Below are 24,358 nucleotides of genomic sequence, written 5' to 3'. Positions count from 1 at the left end.
CAAACACACAAAATAAAAAGGTGTGAAAATATGTTTGTGTCAAAACTTGCTCATTGCATTCATGATGGAGTCTAGAGCTGCAATTACCTTCTTCTTTATTGTGCGTCTCAGTGCTTGAGACTCTTCTGCTGCATGTTGCTTGGATGCTTTATAAAATGCATTGTTCATTGGTGCAGCCTGACTTCAGCATCCATTCTGTGCAGCCCCTGAAACACGGTCACTGGGCTGTTGGGTCCCCGGGTCAGTCTCTGCTGAGCTGGTTCCTGGTGTGAATGGATCACAGCTCAGATCCCGGCTTAATTCACATTTCTGTCCGAAAGAACGTCTTGGAATGAATCAAACAGAGCGGCGTATGTGAGATTCATTCAGTGTCTGTTCTGTGTAGCCGAGGCCTGTTTCCACCAAATGTTCAATATACAAGCAACAGTTGTGATATCTGACGTCGCCTCCATTCACAATCAGTGTCGAAGCTATCGTGCAACTTTCAGGTTTAAGAAGAACAAACTTCACTACCATCTTACAGAGGAATAAAATGTTTACAAGGTATTTTATTATGTATTTTATATAAAAAATAAACTGCATCTTAAAAGTGTCCTCATTCATAGAGTCAGTTCATTTGTGGTTAATTGACAATATGCACAAATTCCGTAGATAAAGAAGTATAAACTCAAGCCTTGTATCTTCACCCCCATCTAAACTGTTTTATTTTTCTATAGCACAAAGCCATTAATCCTCAGTAATAAAACCTAGGTAAACTATAATAAATAGATTAACGAGCACTTTGACACAGGAAATGTAATAAAACATAAAAAGAATCTAATCCTTTCGCTGCACGTCAGTCTCATCATCATCTCTCTACGTGTCTCAGCGGTGACTAAGAATCACCACAAACACTTTTGGACACTCGGGATCACCTCATGTCCGACGCGTCAGCTGCACGATGAATCTTCTGATGTGGGAAAAAAAAAAACAGATCTCCGGGTCCCAGGATAGATAAGAGCCGCCCGTCAAGGTCTCCCAACACTTTCTCTCTGCCGGCAACAACTGATTGATGGCGTCCCATAAAGGTTTTATGAGGCCGGTGTCAAAGGGCCTTGTACTCTCGCCTGCTGTGGTGTCCACTGTATGTTTCGGGGGGGGGGAAATGATGGACCACCTGTCTGGTGCATCATGGGACTACGCGGCGAGGGAAGGAATCATTACAGTTTGAAGTCACGTGATGTATTTCAGAGGAAGTGGAGGTGTTTATCTCTATTCACTGTGGTGGAAGTCCGTGCAACATGCAGCAGTTTGAGTTTCTTTCCACAAATGTATATTACACCACAGCCCTTCAATCTTAAATCTACTCAAACCGCCAATCATTCCTCAGCCATGTGACAGGAAATGAGTTCCTCAACAGCTGACGTATATGGAAAACATCCTGTCGTCTTCTGCACGCTGCATCATTTCCTCCTGTAGGTTTCGTGCTCTCCATTTCAAAACGTCAAAGTGTCTTGGCCCTGCTGAGAGGCCAGGCAGCAGACATAAATAATTCAAGCGGCTGCGAAGGGCAGGATACACACTGGCTCCTGAGAGACCTCACCAGTGGCGGACTGGTTATTTAGGCTGGAGCAAGGGGTGAAGAAGAAGCTCTGACGTCTCTGGATGGTTTTTTGACCCAGGAGGATTCTGGGGGTTGAAAACAGTAGCGCGGACGCTCTCTGGAGTTTATAAATGGAATGAGAGCTGTGGCTGCAGCTGTAATTGGCCGGGGTTAAGATCCCGGATGGAGTGACGGCTCGGCTCCACAAATAGAACAAGGAAGCGAGGCGATGACCTACGTCAGCGAGTGGGAAATGATTTCATTACTCCGAGGGACTAAAGAAAAACACTGTTAAAAGAAGGCGGGTCAAGACATCGAATCGCTGAATGAATTCATGAGATGATAGTCGGGACTCATCCAGGGGAGGATTCCTCGAATCGGCTGCCGAGGAGGGAATGTCCATTTCCCTCCAATTCCTCCTAAACAGAGCATCCGCGGCAACGGACGCTCTATATTTAGCACGCTGAGCGGAGGTATAAATTAAAAAATAAAAAAAACAGGCCGGCTGATTGAGTCTCCTCAAGAGTGGAGAAGTTTAGAATTAAACAGAAAGACTAATTAGCCGAAGCCACCGGGCATGACATGACAGTGAGACCGCCGCTCAATGTGTGACTCAGAACATGCATCATGCAAAACTGCAGACAGCCTGTAATCAAGAGATATCGAGGTGGCAGCTGGGAGTCAGAGCTTATTGACATCTGGTTTTATGAAGGTGACAATCTGTTGTTCGATGTGATTTCATCCTATTTGATCAATTTCTGGATCATAAGACAGGATAAGTCGACACTGAGAGGTTAAATCAATTCTAAAAAGTTATTAGATGTCAACTCTCAGTGATCTTCCTCGTCTCTTTTGGGAATACCGGGATTTCAGACAATGGATTTTAGCAAATTTCAAATTGAAGCCTAGCGCCAAATCCTCTGGACGCATGGGTCCAGACGTCCCGTCCTCCAGAGGGACAAGGTCGTGCAGTGTCCCTCCCTCGAGAGCATCCAGGAACCCAGCAGGAAAGAAGCTAAATGCATTTTAAAGCCCTGAACATTTCCCCCTTAATCACGGCAGGTCAGACTCCATCGACCCATTCGACCAGGGACGAGCTTGTTCCACTGGATTTATACCCTGAGCGATTAGCCACTGCCTCCCACCTGGTCCCACAGCAACCAGGCTGCACACGTCCATGACTAGATGCTGATGGTCAAAGGAGTTGTATAAACTTTACTTAAGGCCAAATTATATCATCTTATTTCAGCATCCGGCCGCTGTAATAAGCATAAACATTATTTCACACCGAAGCGTTTAGTCTGGAGTCACAAATAGAACGAAGCTATTAGCCTCTTGAGCTCCTGTTCTGGCCGACAGAGATCCCCGACCGCACGCTGGTCCAAACCGTTGGCTGCCGTCCATCCTCTCGGGCCAGTGTGAATCAAGGATGGCAGCTCAGCGAGTGAGAACACACACTGGAGCCCTGGGAACGGGCTGAGATCGACTTCCTCCTCATTAACAGCAGGACATCGTGCGGAGAAGCAAAGGTCAGCCGGCCGTGGTCGAGCTGAATCTTAATAACCCTCCAGCGGACACAATGAAGCCTGTTGGACACAGTGTCTCCGGGTGGGACGGCCCTCGATCGCGTTGAGTCCAGAAGAACAAAACCGAAGCAGCCCTCCAGGGGGCGCTGTGTTCTCCAAGCCAAACTGAAGGAGTTAGCAGAGGTGTTCACCTTTAGACACTGGACTCCTCATTTCAATATTTCTTTCATGCTTTGCTGAGACATGATTTATTCATGACTGCTCTCTGCTCGGACCATCCTCACAGGAAGACCTGGAGGGGGGGGGGGGGGGGGGGAATCAATAGAAGAGACAAGAAAGAAAAGCTCTCTCCCTTTTCCCTCCAAATCTATTCATCACACTTCTCTATGGAAAACGTATTCTATTATGCCACCGATCAGATGGAGAAGACATCGTCCTCCAGGTGAAGTTCGGCCAATTTCACGAGGACTTTTATGGATTTTAAGATTTTGAACAATGGTGAAAAGTCAGCAAGTTCAAGTGGTGGTGATCTTACAACTTGTTTAAATTAAAAACTGCAGAAAATAAGGTTTAAATTATCAGGCCAAATTGTCATTTTTTGTAGGTTTCTAAAACTCCAAATCTAGTCTTAAAATCTGATCCTGTCCCCCGAGGATTGATTATGGAACATCTCGTTATCGCTCATGTTTATTAACACATGTTTTTGTGATCAGATCCCAAGCGGACTCCTACAGGTGTGAACGCAGAGGCCAAATCTGATTCTGTATTTAAGAATCAGTGTGTGTGTGTGTGTGTGTGTGTGTGTGTGTGTGTTTGTGTCTCAACCACGGTTACTTGTATTTACACAAGCTATTCAAGGCCTCACTATTCTGTCTGAAAAGGTACAAACACAGAATGGGGCGGCGCGGTGGGTCAGACACGTCACACGTCTGATTCCAGAATGCAGACATCTCTAAAAATCACACAGGGCTGGGATCACACCGCCGTGTTTGGTTCAGTGTTCAGGCGTGTATTTAACATGTTATACTGAGTGTTTAACGCAACATTATTCACATATTATATATATATACACTATACTGCCCTGCATGCTGGTCTGTGTGGAGGGTGCGTTAACAAAGAGGCTGTGTGAGTCAGCGCACGGGGTCAGGGGAAGAAAGTAGGTTTCGTTCTGTGTGGGTGGAAGGAACAGAAAGACTTAGAGCGCCATGATGAAACTGGAACTGGGAACAAGTTACTGCCTGGTTCACTTCCAGTTCTGAGTTGTGAATCGGTTCTTAAGTATTCCTCTTAAAACCAGGGTTAGTAATTTGTCTCTAAAACACGTATTATCTTATTTGTTGAAATAACAGCCTGCTGTCGTCCTCTCTTCCAGGGTTAGCAACCTGAGCTGTAAGCCAGGTATTTAATGGGCTCTTCCATTTTGCATAATCATAAACGAACAAATCAGAACTGACAGGAGTGAAAACACGGCGTCCTTGGTGGAGGAAGTAAAAGATGTGAAAGGAAAACTGCAGGCAAAGCTGATGAATCCTTTTCTGGGTTTGTCACGACGGCCGATTCTTCTCACACAGTTAATTATTCAATATTTAAAGTAGAATATTGACTATAGCGGCGGTAATTCATAATTCAGTGTTAATCTATGTTTTGTTGTGGTTTATGAATACTTGAGTCAAACGTGCGTGAAGGCTCGGCCCCGTTGTCTCGTTGATTAATCGATAGTGTTGCAGGGAGAGCAGACGATTTCAGACAACAGTGTAATTGTGAAATTGTTGCCGTGAGCTCCGCCGCAGCGCCTGTGATTTAATCTCAGTTATGAAGTGTGTGTGTGTGTGTGTGTTTGTTTGTGTGTGTGTGTGAGAGAGATAATGGCGCTCTGGCTTTTTATGAGCTCGGGCCTCGACATCAGGAACGTATTTCATAAACAGTCTCGGCCGTGTTTTATCCAAATAGAAGATGATTCAACCTGTGTCTGTTGATGTGAACGAGATAAGGGGCTGCAGAGGGAACAGGGTGGAGACGGGTGTGCCACCTGGACATCACTTCCTGTTCAAAGATCAGAGGATTGTGTTGTTTTTCCCTCCAACAAGCGGTTGCATGTCAATTAATCTGAACCATAGAAATATCACGAGTTAAAAACACTTAATTTTGCCTCATACAGAATCAGATAAATCATCAGGAGGACACACATGACAGCAGCAGCCGCCCACACACACACACACACACACACACACACACACACACACACACACACACACACACACACACACACACACACACACACACACACACACACACACACACACACACACACACACACACACACACACACACACACACACACACACACACACACACACACACACACACACACACACACACACACACACACAAGTGCATCTCCTCCTACTTCCCATATGCACTACACTGACTGTCAGGGAAGATTGTAACACAGTGAACATCTTCTAACTGGAGGAGTGTATGCGTGTGTGTGTGTGTGTGTGTGTATGTGTCAGTGTGTGAGGTTCAAATGAGGTGAAGGGAGCTGATAAAGAAAAGTAGACATCAGTTTTTTCCTTTTTGCCAAACCGCTGTAACAAAGTCCTCTTTGTGTTCAGAGAAGATTCAGGAAAACGTGATGATATTTCTGCCTCTTGACTCGAGTTTCAGTAGGCCGCCATTTTCTACATGTATTATAAAGGAAGCAGCCGTGAGGTTGATGTGCAGCTCATGTTAATAAAGGTGAATTTTTCTCTCGGTGCGTTTGTGTCCTCGCCTCCTGCACAGCTGCTGACGGATCGAGCTTCCAAACACGGCAGCGAAAAATAACAAACATCTGTTACATCGATGGATTCGGCTCCAGATGTTCATGCTCACTTCTGCTGCTGTGAGGCTGGTGATTTCGGTCTTTTTGGATCTTCTCCCCAAAAACAATAAATGTTGTTTTGCTTGTAACAGACTTATTTTTCAATATCAATGTAGAAGACGGTTTATATCTGTATCTATGAGAGGGAATTTCTAACAAGTGTGAGACAGAGACAATATGTCGGCTGTGGTTTTATACGTTAATAAAAATACAATTTAGAAAATAAGTAACAGCCATAAAACCATCTCGCTCTCCAGCTCCGATCCAAACGACCCATACATCCACTGGGCAGCGAGGAGACGTCTCCTAGCAACTGGTTCCCAGCTGAAGCACTGGGTCAGCTGCTGGTTCCAGAGCGGAGACGCTAGCTCGACTCTGTGGGTCTGAGGAACTGACCCCCGTGCAGTACGGAGACAAATTCAACAAGTGTGCGGATAGAATGAGAAAATAAATAGTGTTAAAAATGAAAAGTTATGGGATGTGTGTGCTTTGCAGAGCTGAACACAGACCCTGAGAGAAGCGGAGGACCGACGTCGAGCTGAATGAATTACGCCTCACTTGTCATTCCAGTAGACGACATCACAGCTCCGTCAAATTAATGCGGCGCAGTAAAGCGGAGCGATTCATCATGTGGGGCGTAAATTCCCCCGCCCCGACGGATTTACATTGATCGAGCACCCAGAGATGAGATGAACACGCCCCCCCGCTGGTAATAAAACGCCACAATCGATGACCCTGTCGGCCGGGGGGGTTTTAAAACAAGCAGTCGGGCGAAGTGAGGACGTCCGCGTGAGGAGGGAAGTGTAAACAACGAGAGCTCGGCCGAACATCCGAGATGCAGTGGTGAGGAATCGCAACGTCATGTGTCAACAGAATTCCCCACAATCAGCATAATACATGCAATTGGTCAGACACGCCCCCTGGCCAATCAGAGCAGGCTTTATGAACAGGTGGGGGTTTCAGTGTTTCAGACAGAGACTTAAAAGGGGTGCTGCAGCAATGGACAGTCTCTGGGAAGTGATGAGTTTATCTGAACATTTAAAAAAATAACCACAAGACGTTTCTCACGAGGAGTTTTAATTGGGTTTAATCCGGAGAGAAAGAACAACTCCATTCCGTCAACACACCTTCTCTCTCTCTCTTGGGGGGGGGGGGGGGGGACAGGATTGCACGTAGGGAATTTCATCACATGGACGATGGCGGCACGGTGATCTTGACTTCTGACCACCTTGATTCTGTTTGTGCTGAAATTTGAAGAAACCTCCCCCCGGGGGAATTCTTCACACATCACAGTTCAGAGGCCAGAATAACAGGGCTTGCGGGGGGGGGGGGGGTTCAGTGACCTCAACAGGAATCGAACATGCACACGAAACCCCAAAACACGACGCCCTCCAGCCAGAGTTGCTGCATATACATAAAGCTCCAGTAACCTTTTATGATCCTAAACTGCATTATTCAAGATAACAATAATCCAGAGCAGCTTCACCATGGTTACATCTTCCCTGTTCCTTTTTCACAAACGCAGCAGACGGAGACGTTAATTAACAATAACAGACGTTTCAGTGTATTTTCAGCTTTTGGCAGCTTATTGCCATCTGAAGATTGATGATATTTTTTCATGACATTTACAGAAAGGTCGTTAATTATCTTGAAGACTTTCAGATGTATGTGTGGTGACTCCTAAACTGAAGTTGAGATTCTGGTATGTGTGGTTTTATGGCTCCACCAGATTTTCCCACAATGATCTTTACCAATAATGTTCACAAATAGTATTCTGATAAGTTTCTGACTGTGTAGAAAAAAAATGTCTTAGTCTCCTCCACAATTCAAGTATCATGCTTCAGCGTTTGAGGATTTTAAAAAACATTTATTTTTAAGGACACAAAACGGTTCATGGCTAAAAGAAAAACCTGATTAAATAAAGGACACATCATATATATGAGTTGGAACAGAAAATTAACATTGTAGGTATTACATGCTTTCTCAACCATTATATTAATTCCAACCCTCTTCTAAAGAGGTTTAAAAGCTCTGCTGTTCTCATTTGTATCACAGACTCCAGATACTCTGGGAAATGTAGTGCACTGAATCTACAACAAATCAGGAAGTGATGTTCTACTCTCTGCATCGCTGTGACTGAAACTCTGGATCTGGAAAGTGAAGCCAATGCACAGCTTCCTGGAAACTGCATTCTCTTGAATGACCAGTAGAGGGCGAATCCTCCTTGTTGCAAAAGGAAGTCTATAGATTAGATTCAACTTTATTGTCATTGCACAGTACAAGTACTTATACAACGGAACGCAGTTTCGACAAAGTGACTCTACTTCTCACTTGATTGAAAACGTCTGTAAACATTTTCCTATAAGTTTAGGCGGGTGTACAGGCTCCACCCCCCTTCTCCTCCAAATATAGACCAAAACCAAAACCACCAGCCCATTCATCAGCCTCTTCTCACTATATAGGGACTTCTACTTAGAGGGATACACTTCATTGTACACTACAAAGAGTCCACTAAAAGAGGTACAAAACCAATCAACCCTAAAGGAAATGGAATCTACTAAAAGTCAGACCGAAGCCTTGACCGTGCATGAGTGGTCAGATTTTAATCCGTTCCCTGCACCGACAAACAGCTCAGAGTCCATTTTTTATTGTCGTGTTTTACAGTGCACACGGACACGGAGCCGGCGAGTTTACACCAGCCACTGTGGTTTATCAGCCCGGCTCAGCACCGGCGGCGTGAGAAGGCGTCAGCAGAGACCAGCCCCCCCCCACAGCCCATCACAAAGGAAGTAACACAACGTAATTAGACTTTAATTCAGGCCAAATCAATATCTGCTGAATGATAATTAGCTTTAACGAGCAATTTATTACGTTGCACCCAAATGGACGCCGTGGGTTCATTCCTCATTTAATGCGCTCGTAAAATTCATAAAAAGGAGTCATCTACGGAAAACAATGCATGATGGGAACTTTTCCTTCGCACGTACAAGCACTAAAACTAAAATGAGACGTGTTCTATTTTAAGTGTATTTCACGTTGTTGCGTCCCACGGAGAAACAAGGAGGCAATATAATTAAAAGTAGAAAAATAAAACAGTAGCGCACGAGTGGGAAAGTGTACGAAACAATTACAGGTCCAAAGAGTCATTAGTAGATACCTGCTCATAATAACATGGTAGTTTGTGCACCATGTAACATGTACTACATATTGTAATGTAGTTTAGAGAACTGATATATAAAAATAAAGGACACATTTCTCCAGACAAAAAGGTAATTACTCACAATTCAAAGCGTTGTGGAAAACAAAACACAATAGAGAAGCAAAAAACATTGACATTGAAAAAAATGATTTGACTAAACTGAAGCCAGCCACTAGGAGGCGATGGAGAAGCTTAGGTCTTGTCGTCCATCTTGTTGTCTACTATCTAAACACACAGTTCGGTGCTGATTAACAGCCTGAATTTGTTGTGTTGACAAATTACCTCTCATCCACTGGAGCCTGGATCGTGGTGACATCATAAGTTCAGTCTGTGAAGCATCTCGGCCGTGAAGAACGTAAATAACTTAAGTAAAACGTCATAAACTTGCTAACTAGTCACGTGTGTTGGCATCACTCAATCACCGGCTCATGTCAACAAAGTTTGAAATGTTACAGGCCCCATTGTGAATGAGCCTGTACGAGGGGTTTCCTGACAGGAAGTACAGGGGCAGGACTGAGCAGGTGCAGGTGAATCCAGGAAGTGAAAGGACAGGAAGTCTCAGTAACATTTCAAAGTAAAAGAGGAAATAATGGATGGTACACGATTATGTTATATGGAGCTTTTAGGGATGTTATTTGATATCTTTAAAAAAAGAAAAAAAAAACCATTCAGAGACGACAATAAAATCCATAATTGATGATGTCGCCCATGACAGCAAAGTACATTTAAGACAAATGATTGCAGGCAAACGTCGACCACAGCAGAGTGGTTTATTAATTGTGTTCATTAACTGTGAGGATAACAGACTATATTTCTTATGGTTGATTGTAAATTGTTTTCTTGTTTCACTGCCACAATAATTAAGACAAAGAATTTCATTGATCTAAAATACACTAACATCAGACGTGATCCTACAGTAAATTAAAGACCCCGGCCAAGCCTGGATTCGTACTGTAAGGAGAGAGTGTTAACCACTGAACCACCGTGCGCCTGCTTTTCACAAACATGTGGTATTTAAGACTGCCGATATGGAGAACACAACGCTCTAAGTTCATTTACCCTGTGTGTGTCTGTCCAGACTCTTTGTGTCTGTAACAGACGACGATAAAGACAGAAAAAGAGATTAGCCACAGAGAGAAAGAGATTTTCCTTCTGGGAGCCATCGAGCGAGAAGAGGATGATGTTTTGTTTTTGTCTTTTATTTAAAACTGGATTCCTTACGCCTCGCCTTGTGGACAGTGGGGGGTCCTCCTCCGTATCACTGCACTGCAGAGACAGAGGCTTTTTTGCATTTACACTCCAGATGCTTGAAGAAAATCAAAATCCTCTAGATCACACTTTATCGTTCATCTACAGGGAAAAAAGAAGCAACAGCCTGAAATCCGATTTCCTGCTTCATTTCTGCAGAATGTGCAGGATGCTACTTCATAAAACTTTTTCTTTTCTGCAACCAACCACCAGAGAAATATATAAATCAGTGAAAATTATGAATTAAAAGAATGAAAAACACACAAAAAAAACTGAAAACACCACAAGAAATGTCCATGTTTTCCTTCTTTGCACAATCCAAAGCTATAGTTCACTTTGTACAGAAGCATCTGCCAAGTCAGATAACAGAAATTACATCTGTGCTGAGGAGTTTGCAAAACTCCTTCAGGCATTTCGTGGCAGATCAACAAAAGGAAAACCTGAAAGTTAAACACAACACCCTCTCTCAACTCTACTAAGATCTTCCCCCATCGATAGATCATTGATTCCAAAGGGAATTCAAGAGTTAACATCTTAGTTTGGGACAACTTTTGAGGATTTGTTATTCCACAACCAACCGAAACTTTGTTCTACTGATCCAAACCTGGAACTACAGCTGCAATCGCCATCACTACCACCTGACATCAGCTGTTTGCCGAAGAGAAGCATTTTGAAGTTAGTGTGATATATACAGATAAATGTGTTCAATAATTTAGAATCTCCCTCAAAGGGAAAAGGTTTGCGACCCCTGACCTGAAGGTTGGTTCTGTTATCACGTCTTTTTGAACCTCTACTTTCAGAGATGAAGTTTTAGTAATGATAAGGACCTGGAAACCCAAAGCAGGTCAATACAGTCAAGTATTATACATTTAAAACAAGCAGAAGGATACAAATATTTGTAATTGCATAGGAAACCTTTAAAAGCATGAGGAGTTTCGTTTATGCATGTATGATAATATATAGAGACATACGTGTGTGTGTATGTGTGTGTGTGTGTGTGTGTGTCTGTGTGTGTGTCTGTGTGTGTGTGTAAGTGTTAATTAATTCCCAGGACGATAGCGCACACGCCCAGACCTGCTCCACACATTCAAATACCTGGTTGCCGTGGGCAATTTCTCAACAAGGGAAAGTTGATGATATATTTTTTTATGAGGAGAGATATGATTCATGTTAAACCCTGAGCAGGAGAGCCTCAAGGGTTTTTGGGGGCCCTGGGCAAAACTGCCAAACCAACAATCCCACCCCACCTCAGGAAACACTAATTCCATGTCTTCAAATTATTCATAAGCATTATCAACATTATATAGACTAAATGCAGAGTGTGTTCTATTGGCTGGGGGCCTCATTAGGGGGTTTCTGACCCTGGTGTTGTTGCAGACACACAGTGTTGTGTTATTCAATTGTTTGTTATTTATATTCAATTTATATACACCACTATCATTAATTATTATTATAATTTTTTTATTATCTTAACTTTCCTTTATTGTTGTTTTTCCATTATTGATTGATTTGGTCTGAATTAGTGTCCAAATCTGAGGTTTTAAACTCAATCATTTTTAGCATCCCATGTTTTGGAACCCCCTGTAAATCTGAAATTTAATTAATATGCATTATTCTCTTTTTTTTATTCACTAATCTCAATAACATTAGAGATGAACCCTTGCCTGTTTTGCCTGCCCTGCTACAGCCCCCCCCCCCCCTGCACCTGCAGTTTGTTCTATCTTCATTATGAAGGTTCTCACATGTTTTCATGTCACGTCGGCTCTTCCTCCCCAAGGTTCCTCTTTTAACCAGAGACATATATTAAGATCCTGTCCACGTTTAATCGTGTACACCTGAAAAACATGTTCAGAATAAATCCTGTGATCAACACGGGTCTTTCTACACATTTTCTAATTGGCATGTGTACTCAGGGAAATCATATTATTATATAATGACACCTCCTTGTGCTGGAAAGCCCTTTGTGTACCTGACTCTGACAACAGCTGATTTACAGAATGGGAAAAAGCCTCGGGGACCCTCCTGGGTAGATGGCTCATGGGAGATGTCAGGGTTTATTCCCTTTGTGTTCTGCTCCCAGTGAGATGAGCCTATGGGACTCCTGGGAGATCAGGTGGAAAAGTGGCAGGGGAGTTAGGCTCACGTCTCCTGTGGTGGGTGTGGAAGCTGGGGGTAGATTCACCCACTGAGAGAGAGAGAGAGGTGGAGGTACAGATTCAGAGCTGAGTGGGATTTCAACCTGTGATGCTCAGGAGGAGAGAGTCAAATCAAAGTTGAAATTAGAGAGTAGTAAGAACTGTGTAAAGAGGACTAAGTGACAGAAGCTCTCAAATGCATCACCAGTACGAATGAAAAAACACAGTGAAGTAAAAGAGCTCTATCTGCTGGCCAAAGGAAGAACAACATCCCGATGGTTAAAAAACTGTGCAGGCTGGAGGCATGGACTTCAAAACAGTGTGATTTAGTGAAATTGACTTAGAGGAAAGGATGAATAGATACTGAGGGACTGAGAGATATGCACCAAACTGAATAAGAAGGGATGATTCTCTATATTTCAATAGTCATGAATTCAAATATATGCTATTATGCATCCCAAACATCCTCGTATGTGACAGACTGACAGCAGGAGCCATCACATCCCACAGCACTGTCCCTTCACATCTAAAACCTGCAGATACACATCTTTACCAAAAACAACATCTTGGTATTTATTGTGTGTGGAGGAATTTTAATGAGCTGCAGAGTCGCTGATGAAATGAAACTGACATCAATGCAGTGGTCAGTCAAGTGTGAATGAGGAAAAACAAGCTGATAGAGTTTCCTCTGTTATCCCGAGGCCTGATTGATCCTGGCTGGACCATCAATGTTTCGGATCCACGTGTATATATAAACTGTGAAGAGAGGAGCTGTAAAGCTCAACTAAGAAGTTGAGCTTTACAGAGTTTTAGAAAACGGCGTGTCGTCGGTGAAAAGCCGCCCTCCTGCGGCCTGTGCAGCTGCTTCTTTCACAAACCCTGACCCCCCCCCCCCCCCCTGTACCCGAGAGAGGCCTCCCCCGAGCTGCACAGGAATGCAAGCACACATGCATTGAAAAGAAAAACTGTTCAAATCAGGGACGTGGCAAGCTTCTAAACGGCTTCTATTTGCTTCTGGGGCTCGTTCTTTGGCCTCCTCGAGTTGGGTGGGTGCGAGCTGAGAGCCAATGAGGGGAGCAAAATACATGCAGGAGAAAATGAGGGGGGCATTTGGGGAGAGGGTGCATGTTGGGGCAGCTGGTCCCTCACTCTTCTGCAGCCTCACACTAATTCAAACTTGTGTCCAGAGGGTTTGCAGGACATAGAGGAGAGCTCCTTGTTTTGGGGAGAGCAACAGAGGGAAGAGAGAGAGGGAAGCAGATGTAAGATCTGAATCTGGACAGAACTCAAATTGAAGCTCCAACCGGCAGAGGAGCAGAGGAGACTCGCTCACAGTGTCAGTTTGCAGCCACTCAGCGATGGAGAGGACGCAGAGGAAGACAGAGGGAGACGGGAAGAAGCCGGAGACGGATGAGGAGGTGGTGCACCTCCGCAGACAGATAGGCCTCCTGCCCGCCGTGTCCCTAATCATCGGGACGGTGGTGGGCAGTGGCATCTTCATCGCACCCAAGGGCGTCCTGATGAACAGTGGGAGCGTGGGACTCTCTCTGCTGGTGTGGGCGCTGTGCGGGATCCTCTCACTGTTCGGTAAGAGACCTGAAAACATGTCGCTGTGTTTTAATACTGATGAGGACAAAAAGACAGCAGATGAAATAATACAACATGATTTCAAAGGATTGAAGTAAAGGCAAAGAAATGGTTAAAATTGGTAAAAGTAAGTTTTGAGAGTTGAAGCATTTATTTCAGGTTGTTATTTACTGAGCTTTTGAGTTAATATATGGAATTTGACAAGTTATTGATAACTTATAAAAGATTATGAAATTTGTGTGATCCTTTTCAAACTGTTACACTTATAAATAGTGTTAATTTACAATAAAATTACGTTTTATTGAATTTTTAGTGCAACAATTAACTAGATGAACACTAAATTCAATAGATCTGCAATTTTATTTGGATCTGCACCAAGTTGAGCGAACTCAATTTTTAATCAAGTTCTGTTTTGACCCGAACATCTTCCATCCACTGGGAAATCTCGCTAAGAAACAAAAGCTCCAGTAAACAAGCGGTAACTAAACAACCCTAAACCTCTCTGCCAATGGGGGGGCACGGCTGTTTGCAGGGTTTGAACAAACACTGGGGTTCAAACACTGGGGTTGCTATAAGGACCTTCAGGGGTAAAGTGTTCCCTGATCTATATATGTGCATAAAACACACATGTATTAAACAGAGCCTATGGGTTCCACTGTGTTTTCCCTAAGAGGCCTGTGTTGTTTGAATGTGATGGTGTCAGGTTACTGTTTGTGTTGCATCTAACTCTCATCAAACACCTTTCCGTCAGGGGCTTTGTGCTTCGCTGAACTGGGCACCAGTTTCACAAAGTCAGGGGGTCAATACATCTACCTGCTGGAGACTCTGGGGCCGCTGCCGGCCTTCCTGCGCCTCTGGATAGAGTTCTTATTCGTCAGGTTAGTTTGGACTGAGGGTGGAACGCGTCCAGTTAAATTCAATCAAGCTGCATCAGATTTCAAAAACTCTTTTTCAGCTAGATCCATGAATTATTTCCCGGAGAGTCTAAGAAAACTACTCATACATATACCCCTTGTCTGTTTTATTTATGTCTTTATTTATATGTGCTGAATGCAAAGTCATTTTTGTATTCACACCAAACTTAAATGAGCTCTTTCTCAGCCCATCATCCATCTTCCCAGTAGAAATCCATTAGACAGTTGTTGCATAATTCTGCAACCAACAGACAAACATTAAAACCTAAGCTCCTTGTCAGACGTGAGTAACAAACATGTTTTCCATCTCCAGACCGGCCGTGGCTGCCTACGTGTCCCTGGCGTTCGGCCGCTACGTGGTGGAGCCCTTCTTTGAGCCGTGTGAGCCGCCCATGGGGCTCATTCGACTCGTCAGCGTCCTCGGAGTGAGTGAGTGGTTTCACACGACCTCCTTCTACCCCCCGACACGAGATCTCTGATTAGGATCCATATATAAACTCTTCTTTCACCTGTCGTTTGTCTTTGTGTCTGTGCAGCATTCGTCACGGTGGTCAACTGCTGGAGTGTGACCTTGGCCTATCGCACCCAGATCGCCTTGACCTTCGTTAAAATGTTCGCTCTGGTGCTCATCATCGTCCCAGGATTCATCGCATTAGGCAAAGGTGAGAGGATGTGATGGTTCCCTCTGAGGACACAGGCGGAGTTATGAGTTCTCGATGACGCTCAGTTGCTTTTCTTTCTTTTCTTTCCAGGACACACAGAGAACTTCCAGAACGGGTTTGAGGTCGACTCATTAACATTGGACAGGCTGCCGTTGGCCTTCTATAACGGCCTATATGCCTATGGTGGATGGTAGGTTCATATTTTTTGCAACCGACAATCTGAACTCTGTGCTTGTGAGTCTGACTTTTCTGTTTTCTCCCTCAGGTTTTATCTGAACTGTGTCACAGAGGAGGTCATTAACCCAAACAGGTATTTCACATTCAGACATCATTTCTCTGTGGTTCATGGGCGAGGATGGACGATACGTCTTCTCTTCCTCTGACTCAGATGAGCTGAAATAGATGTAAACACTGCAATGTTGTGTAGTGTTTTGCTTCGTTGCCTCTTATTGTGTATCTGTGTGCAGCACTGTTTGTAATTGCACTATGGCCCATAAAGTTGTTACCATCCACACAGACCTCGTGGTTTCAAGTGGCATCAATGCACTTCTCCTTCACTCTTTAGTCTGTCATTCAGAATCTGTTTGTGTTTCTGTGGTGAAACAACATTCCTGTGTCCTCTGTGTGAATTGTGTCTTCTCAGAAACATCCCGCTGGCCATAACCAGCTCCATGGTGACAGTGACCATCCTGTACGTGCTCACCAACGTGGCCTACTACACCATGATGACGCCCGCTGAGCTGCTGCTGTCTGACGCCGTGGCCATGGTCAGTGATCGGAAATCAAACGGCAAGATCTGGAGCAAACAGAACAACTTGTGTGTGTTGTTGTCGAGCGTTTGTCTGCTCCTGTGTCTCTCTGCAGACGTTTGCCAACCGAGCCATCCAGACGATTGCTCCTGTGATCCCAGTCCTCGTGGCCCTGTCGTGCCTCGGAGCTCTCAATGGGGGCTTGTTTGGATCACCAAGGTAATCTGGAGGCAGAGAGATGGTTATTGTCCTTCGTGTGTGTGTGTGTGTGTGTTTGTGGTCGGGCTGAGAACCTGGTTGTGTGTCATGCTCGCTCTTTGTGTTGCAGGATGCTGTTTGTGGGAGGCAGGGAGGGCCACTGGCCGCTGATCTTTTCCATGATTCACATCCGGAGGCAGACACCTTTACCTGCTGTGATGTTTCAGGTAAAGAGGTTCAAGGGACTTAACTCGTCCGCCTTTTTTAAATTATTATTATCATTAGTAGTCGTAGTGTTGTTATTGTTATTATTCTGATACTCAGTCTTGTCTGTCGTCAGTACCCCTTGGCGATGTTGATGATATTCAACGGTGAGATCTACCAGCTCATCAACTTCGTCTCCTTCTCTCGCTGGTTCTTCATCGCTCTCACAACCCTGGGGATGCTCATCCATCGCCACCGCTTCCCTCTCCTCCCGAGGCCCTTCAAGGTTCCAGTGCATCGTGCTGACCGCCAGAACTTTGTGTTACCGTTTATCTCTCTGTGCCCTGACCTGATCTGACCACTGTCTTCATGTCTGCTCTTCTCCCAACGAACCCTCAGGTGCCCGTGCTCATCGCAGTCACCTTCACGGTGGCTTGTTTCTTCATCGTGGGCATGTCTCTGTTTTCCGACCCGTTCAACACAGGCGCGAGCTGCTTTCTCACGCTGACCGGAATCCCAGTTTACTACGTGACCGTCCACCGCTTCCGTCTGCCCAAGAGGTGCAGGCGCGTCTTCAGTGAGTCATCAGGGACCTTCATGAAGTTCAAAAGCATTAAAAACCAGCCAAAATATCCCAGGACTCCAAAGAGTTAAATGCTTTTTTTCCATTTAGATGCACAAATTCATCTTAACAAGGCGATCAGTTGCATGTAGTTTAGTATTGACAAGTTTAACATGTTGTTTTTCTTTTAAAGACGAGTAAAAGCAGAAGTATATTCTTCAAATACAAAAATGCCCTAAACATAGCTCAGACGATACAATAGGCCGTTGTTCTAACCTCGAGCTCGGAGCTGCTAGACTGGAATGAAAAGCCGTCTCAGCTTTTGCATAAGTCGGATTCTCTCTCTTCTGCATCCACAGATTTCTGCAGCAAGCAGATGCAGATCCTTCTGGAAGTGGCTCAACAGGAAATCCAGACATACTGAGGATGAGGACATCACGCCCCCTACTGGCAAACCTCATGAACACCACCTTAACAAAAGCCTAGAACATTTTCTTGTCTACCCGGCACAGCCACACAAGATGGACAATGTTTTCATATCTGTGTGTGTGAGTGTATCTCACATCTCTCATCTCTGAAGATAAAGGCCACAAAAAAATAAAATTTTCCAAGGTATGACCAAAATATTAGGGCTACAGAATATTCTGTATCTAAAGAAGTACGGCCAGTTCCACTTCCAGCCCAAAGTTCAGAAATGAAGTCAAAATATCGCAGCCATCTTTCGCAGTATTCGTTATGGGATGGAGACGTGTTATCGTGAGGTCCAGCAGATACACACCATCGAGCAATCACGAGTCAGTCTCAGCTGTCAATCATGAAGTTTCCCCCCCGTTTTCATCGCATCAAATAACTAATTCAAACCAAACTTATTAGAAGTGATGTGTGATGAGAACACACTCAAATGAAAGAAACCATCTCTCAGAAAAATGTATTTGATGTTCCCCTCTTCCTCATTATAAGTTATATAAGCTGAAATTAAGGAGTTTTACTACTTTCGAGAGACTAGCGGGACCTACATTGTAAGACTAACGTTTACCATCTTAAAAGGAAGCATTGTCAGGCTGTGATTGGTATCCCCCCTCAGCTGCTTTTCATTTTTTAGACTTTCTTGTAAATTAGCTTTTTAAAAATGTATATTGTAAGTACAAGCAAGTCCAGTGGCCAACGTCAACTTGTGGAACTCTTGAATCCACGATGATCTGTATGATTGAAAACCTTCACAGGTATAAACACCAACAGTTTTATTGTACAGTCACATACAAACACCAAGAAGGCACATGAAGCTGTTTGCTAGAGGCCACAACATTCTGATCCTGCAACTGCAAACACATCAGGTTACTGCGATTTAAGTCTTCTGAAGTAAACACAACACACTCGCTAGTCAGTGATTAGTTTGTGAAATCTTAAAAGAAAACAAAAAAGTACACATCTCATCCATCGTTCAATGATGGCGCTGAAAAGACTGTTCTGACATGTTCCCTGTTTTCCCGTCTGTGCTACATGATCATTTAAAAAAGGCAGTAGGTGTTCTCATTGAAACAGAATCTGTGATATACAGACACAACATATGAATCATTTTGTTTTTAAAAGATGTGAAATGTTCAAAAATCCCTCTTGCTGATACAAAGTGCCCTGAAGATAGATACTAACCAACTGAAGAACAATTACTGTGACCTCTCAACTTTTAAATGTTTTTTTTTTTTACAATCCTATTGCCGTTTGTTTTTTTATTACCAACACTTCTACATCACAATCTAAACGTCTAAAAGCTGATTCCAGGAACCCGACCGGCCCGAAAGGCACAGAGACGCCTCGCTGGCCGATCAAGCAGTGATATAAATGTATTTACATTTATATATGTAAAAAGCTAAAAATATATTAAAATGTGCAAATCAACATACAAATATACTCACTTCTCTTCTCTAGATTCCTTCACAAGTACAGACGGACACAACAGGAAGGATAGAAGATAAAAGAAAACAGCACCGATTATTGAGCGATGCAAAAAACAAAACGAGCCAGCGGTTGGAGGAAATAGGACTTACTGTCAATCATTCTGTAAAAAAAAGGATTCGATTACAAACGGAAGCCAGAAACATATGAAGGAAGCAAAGCAGATGCAAAGGGAAGGTAATCCAAATTAACAACCACAGCAACTGAATGGAAAGAAGCATTCTTCAGTTTAAAGCTGCAATTTAGGCCCAATCTAACTCCAGCAGAAATTACAGCATGGAGAGCAGCTTCTCTTTAGTGTTTCTATGGAGTGAAATCAAATGAAGTGCTGATAAACTTGACAGTTATAGTTATGAAACCTATGAATTGTTCCTGTTTACCCAAAAGCTTGTGGTCTTCATATCTCAGATTTCTTGTACTTTTGCACCTGCTTTGCTGTTTCTTTTCCAGCTATCCATCCCATAGTGTTTTGAAAGAAAGTCACTGCTCTGTAATATATACACAATATTCCTGCCTCACAGCTACTTAAACTGTGGAATGAACTCGGACCAGCTGATGTTGGCCATACCCAGGTCGTCATCGTCCAGACAGGAGAAGCTAATGTCCACCAGTATCTTGCTCAAGCTGTCGTTCATGGTATCCAGGACGAGACCCTCTGTGATGGAGCGGTTAGTGGGTGTGACACCTCCGGCCTGGAGCAGCTCTCTGGAGCAGCTGCTCTGGGGGTTGTCGGTGGGGGAGTCAGCTGGTCCTGTGACTCTGGAGGGAGCGGAGTTGAGCAGCTCCCTGGGGGAGTTAAACAGAGGCCAGTCTTTAAATGGGGTGCTGCTGAAACTGAACGAGTTGTAGTCGTGGCGGGGGGTGACGGCAGGCCCCCCCGGTGTGCGGATGGGGCTGAAATCCAGAACGGTCTGAAGCCCTTTGCCCGCAGGGGTCACCTTCCAGGTCTCGGGTGTGGTGTTACAAGGGGGCTTGCTGGGGGTGGAGGAAGTCAGTTGGCTGTTACTTTTTATGGGGGTCTTGAAGGAGAACTCTCGCTCGGGGGTGTGCTGCTCAGGCTTCTGCTCCTCCACCGTAGTGTCCTGCATGTCGTGGAACATGGAGGCATCGGAGGCGACGCCAGAGTCAAAGAAGGTGTTGTCAGGACAGAGGAGGACGGGCTCCTCGTCCACAGAGCGAATCAGACGCTGTTTACGCCTGGAGCTGCTGGCTTGTGTCCTCAGAGGGGCTTTGGGAGTCACGCATTTAATCGGAACACACACCGGCTCCTGCTTTATCTCCCTCTGATAGCCATCGCTCTTCTCAGGAAACAGAACCACAGCTGGAGAATCGCTTTTTTCCACCTGTCAGACAAAGATACCATCGAATTCACACACGTTTCAACACAGAAATACAAAATCTACCCACACTAAAAACTATTTCTTTGTAAAAACTGATCCCATGTGACCAATAAGGTAAAATATACCAGATTTCGTACTTTAAAGATTGTTTGGATTCATCCATCATTGTGTGGTGCAGGGCAGAGACGTTACCTTGGGGGCTATCCGCACTCTCTTGGTTCCTCGTGAAATGTTTCTTTTCTGCTGCGAGGACGACAGGAGAAACGGGGCCGAGGAGGACGGCAGGTAGAAGGGGGAGGAGACGGGGAGCTGGATCGGGACCAGGTACGAGTCGGTTCGAGGGAGGAGAGGTTTCATCTTTCTCTCTGGACAAAGAAGACAGCAGTGACTCAGAGGAGGACATTTTAAAAATAGTATTTCTGTAAATTTTCCTGCTTCAAACTGCTGTTCCTGTTTCCTCAGTTAACTCACCAGAGCCAGTTTGTGTCTTTCTTGCATCAGGAAGCACTTTCTTTTGTTGCTTTGGGGGGAAAAAAGAACAAAACAATTGCATTAGTACCATAACTCATATTTTGACTATACATTTGTGACAACCTGCTTGAACAACTTGTTTTATGTCTGTTCCTACTTGGATACATGTTTGTCCACTGAAAGCAGACTAGTCAATCACTGTGAAATCTGCCTCCTTCAACAAAAATATATTTTCCCTAAACCTCACATCAGCGGCTGCCGCTGAATTCATTGGATCTCCTGATTTTACTGTCCCTTCGTCTGCTGCCTGACGGAAATGCTGAAAGAAGAGTAAACCAGTCTTACTTGATGGGGAAATAAAAGCATTGGAACTTGGACTGGAGCAGTCATTGGGTCACAGCCCGGCTGTGGAGAGCGATGGGAAGGGAGAAAGGGAAAATACAGAAGTTGAAATCCAAAACAAGTCAAAAGTGACACAAAGTTTAATTCCGCAAAACAATGGATCAGTTGCGCTCACCCTGTAAACCTGATCAAGAGTGAGACATCGATTCGCCTCGGGCCGGATCGTCCAGAAAGAAACTTTACCGTCCGGTGACGTGTCGCGAATGAACATGTCGTGCAGAGAGAGGTTATGGCGAATGGAATTCTATAATAGTGAATAAGAAAAATCTTTAATGCATGTTTCAGTCTGTGATGAGGTTAACTTTGTCATGTATTGTGGAATACGTGGCCATGAATTATACATTGTATAGTTCTATTGTACCTTCCATCCTGGTTTGGCCACCTCTCTAAAGTAAGGGAAGTGCTCCTCGATCCAAGTGTAAATCTCTTTCAGTGTCATCCTTCTGTTCTTTTGACTGTTGATGGCAAACTGGATCATGGCCATGTAGGAGTATGGTGGCCTCTCTGAATTGGGTTGTTGAACAGCTTCTTCCTCAGCTGGTTTATTCTGTGCCTGTAGAAAAAAGGAATTAAAACACAGAAGAATAGAAAATGGTAGCGTTTCCGTGACAGACTGGTTAAAGGACAGTTTAAAGGACATTGTTGGGACATGCCTGAGATCAGTGTTCCTCCCCCAGAAGCAGCTGTTTACACATGAACATTCACAATACCAGTGAGAGAATGAGAAGGAGCAGCTGACCTGAGGAGCTTGTACATCTGTGTTGAGGTTCTCTTTGCCGGTCACCTGCTTGGGAGGAGCTGGTTCCAGGGTAGATGGGCTCATTTTGCCCAGCCACTGAATGTTGGTGAGGCTTTCGTCTAAAGGACGACACTCCAGTTCCTTGTTAACTGAGAAGAAAAAAACACATAAACCTAGATTAGAGCTTACACAAAAAAGATACTAACAAGAATGCGCAAAAATAATCTTAGGTCTTTACATGATTTAATCCCAGTGAGCGGTTTAGCGTCAGGGGGCTTGCACATAGTTTCCACTTTCACTGGTTGTCCGTCTGCTCTCATTGTAGAGACACCATCCACTTCAGCAGCAGTCTGACAAAAGGATCCATTGTTGCAGCTGCTGCTCTCACTCAGAAGGATGAACTTGTTCGGGCCCTGGGCGCCACACTCTTTGCCTTTGGCAGTGAGGGCCCCGATGATACTTTGCAGGTCAGCTGTCTTGGGAATGACGACCACCTGAGTGTCAGGCATGGAGGGGTGGTTCATGATGCGGATCCCATCAGGGAAGCACCGATTCACGTCCGGTTTCGTGGATTCTTCTGAGCCGGACTCAGCAATCTGGCTTTGTGAACCAGCTGCTGTTGTCGCGTCATTTTGCTGAAAAGGCAGCTTCCTTCTTTTGAGGATCAGTGGTCTCCTTGGACTCCGTCTCATGGTCAGCAGATCACTGAAAAGCCGCTTGTTCTTTACTGGAATTCTGTACAAAGCAAACACACAAGCAGCGGACTCAGAAACACATAAGATTGTCAAAAAGACAGGGTAACATTACCAATAACTCTCTGTAAATTAAATTTGAGTTAAAGATGTCCTTTTAATACTTATAATAGACTCTATACTTGACGTAAGGTCTGCTACAAGTGCTTCCGCTTTTAAATCTGATTATAAACTGTTTATCCTCGCAAACTTTAAATCAGTGAGTGGTAATAGTTTAACCCTCCATTTAATATTTATAAAAATAACATTATGTGTGTATTCTCCATTTTACTGTAATGATTTGTTTCTCATTCTGTGTTTAAGCTTTCTAACATGAAGCATATGAAAATGGTGAGCTACTTGCTAGCTGCCTGTTAGCCTGGTTTCAAACCTTTGCTCCTTTCGCTAATAGATTTTTGGAAACAAAGAAAAGCAATCCTAACTGGTAATAATACATATTCAAATAATAATAAAGGTTAAAATGAATTTCTGTGTTTCAGTTTCTCAGCTCTGCACTAACTAACTATCTGTCTGCACGAATCAGTTGATCTAGAACAACAGACAACAGTTACGTGCCGGGTTCTGTGTAACGTGTAATGCAAATAACTGAAATTTAATTAAAACACCAGGATAACAAAGAAACCCACAAACAGCTCCACTGATCTGAGGACAGTTTGTACAGCTGCTTTGTACCGGCTACAAGGGGCGGTGCAGTCCGAAATAAGTATTTTTTAATCACAATAAGTGATGTGTTGTTGACCTAAACCATGCCGAATCACACAGTTGCGTAAAATTGTTGATAAAAACATCACAAATATCTGCTTTACGATGTAAACGTGAGTAGGAAGTGGTGAAACCGTTAAAATAGCGTGTTGAGGGGGTTGAATTCAACAGGAGGGGAATCGGTGGAACAATGGCGTCACGTCGTGCAGCTAAATTAATCGAAAGACTTCTCGTGTCTCTATAAACCTGAATGAATCTCCGGCTACAAGCTGCTGCGACGAGTTATCCGACATTAGAGGTTTCCTCTGGGCTAAATGTGACAGGGAGGCTAAGGGTTAGCCACGTTAGCATGGATGGCTAGTCGCCCTGTGCTATTGTGAAGAACCAGAGACGAACCTTCACATTACTGCGATGTTCCGGGCTCTTCCGCTCGACCTGCGCTGCTGCTGCTGGGGATTCAAACCAGTGTCTTCATTCAGCGAGGAGTCAAATAATCCAAATATGCCATGATATCAATAAAACAAAAAAGCTCCTTCTTGTATTTACATGACGTCTTCTGCAGCCCGGAGA

At 44.1% G+C, this 24,358-nt stretch overlaps 2 protein-coding genes across 2 annotated transcripts; one reads left to right on the top strand and one right to left on the bottom strand.

Annotated features, from left to right (window-relative positions):
• The first annotated feature begins 13,709 nt into the window (after positions 1-13,709).
• si:ch73-352p4.8 (cystine/glutamate transporter) lies at positions 13,710-18,668 on the top strand. The gene is made up of 12 exons (XM_062383259.1): positions 13,710-14,140; positions 14,892-15,018; positions 15,368-15,483; positions 15,591-15,716; positions 15,807-15,906; positions 15,982-16,026; positions 16,360-16,483; positions 16,581-16,684; positions 16,794-16,890; positions 17,004-17,153; positions 17,267-17,444; positions 17,789-18,668. Exons 1-12 carry the CDS (start codon positions 13,912-13,914, stop codon positions 17,851-17,853), a joined length of 1,461 nt encoding a protein of 486 aa, XP_062239243.1. The 5' UTR covers positions 13,710-13,911; the 3' UTR covers positions 17,854-18,668.
• foxm1 (forkhead box M1) lies at positions 18,656-24,342 on the bottom strand. Its single transcript, XM_062383258.1, has 9 exons — positions 24,185-24,342; positions 22,573-23,069; positions 22,335-22,483; positions 21,957-22,148; positions 21,711-21,839; positions 21,539-21,598; positions 21,194-21,242; positions 20,915-21,087; positions 18,656-20,725 (listed from the first exon to the last, which is right to left on the bottom strand). The coding sequence occupies exons 2-9, from the start codon at positions 23,024-23,026 to the stop codon at positions 19,904-19,906; spliced, it is 2,028 nt and encodes a 675-aa protein (XP_062239242.1). The 5' UTR covers positions 23,027-23,069; positions 24,185-24,342; the 3' UTR covers positions 18,656-19,903.
• Positions 24,343-24,358: the final 16 nt, after the last annotated feature.

The sequence above is a fragment of the Platichthys flesus genome, chromosome 23, assembly GCF_949316205.1.
Source record: "Platichthys flesus chromosome 23, fPlaFle2.1, whole genome shotgun sequence".
Taxonomy (NCBI): domain Eukaryota; kingdom Metazoa; phylum Chordata; class Actinopteri; order Pleuronectiformes; family Pleuronectidae; genus Platichthys; species Platichthys flesus.
This window is presented reverse-complemented; position numbering and strand designations above follow the sequence as displayed.

What these genes read in the sequence shown, in the direction of transcription:
- si:ch73-352p4.8 (XM_062383259.1), top strand. Translation starts at nt 13,912, where the DNA reads ATGGAGAGGACGCAGAGGAAGACAGAGGGAGACGGGAAGAAGCCGGAG. An exon ending in CGTCAGCGTCCTCGGAGTGA is followed by an intron (nt 15,484 to 15,590) that starts GTGAGTGGTTTC and finishes GTGTCTGTGCAG; the next exon opens with CATTCGTCACGGTGGTCAAC. An exon ending in TGTCTGACGCCGTGGCCATG is followed by an intron (nt 16,484 to 16,580) that starts GTCAGTGATCGG and finishes GTCTCTCTGCAG; the next exon opens with ACGTTTGCCAACCGAGCCAT.
- foxm1 (XM_062383258.1), bottom strand. Translation starts at nt 23,026, where the DNA reads ATGAGACGGAGTCCAAGGAGACCACTGATCCTCAAAAGAAGGAAGCTG. An exon ending in GCTCACTGGGATTAAATCAT is followed by an intron (nt 22,484 to 22,572) that starts GTAAAGACCTAA and finishes TTTTCTTCTCAG; the next exon opens with TTAACAAGGAACTGGAGTGT. An exon ending in GAGTGCGGATAGCCCCCAAG is followed by an intron (nt 20,726 to 20,914) that starts GTAACGTCTCTG and finishes TTTGTCTGACAG; the next exon opens with GTGGAAAAAAGCGATTCTCC.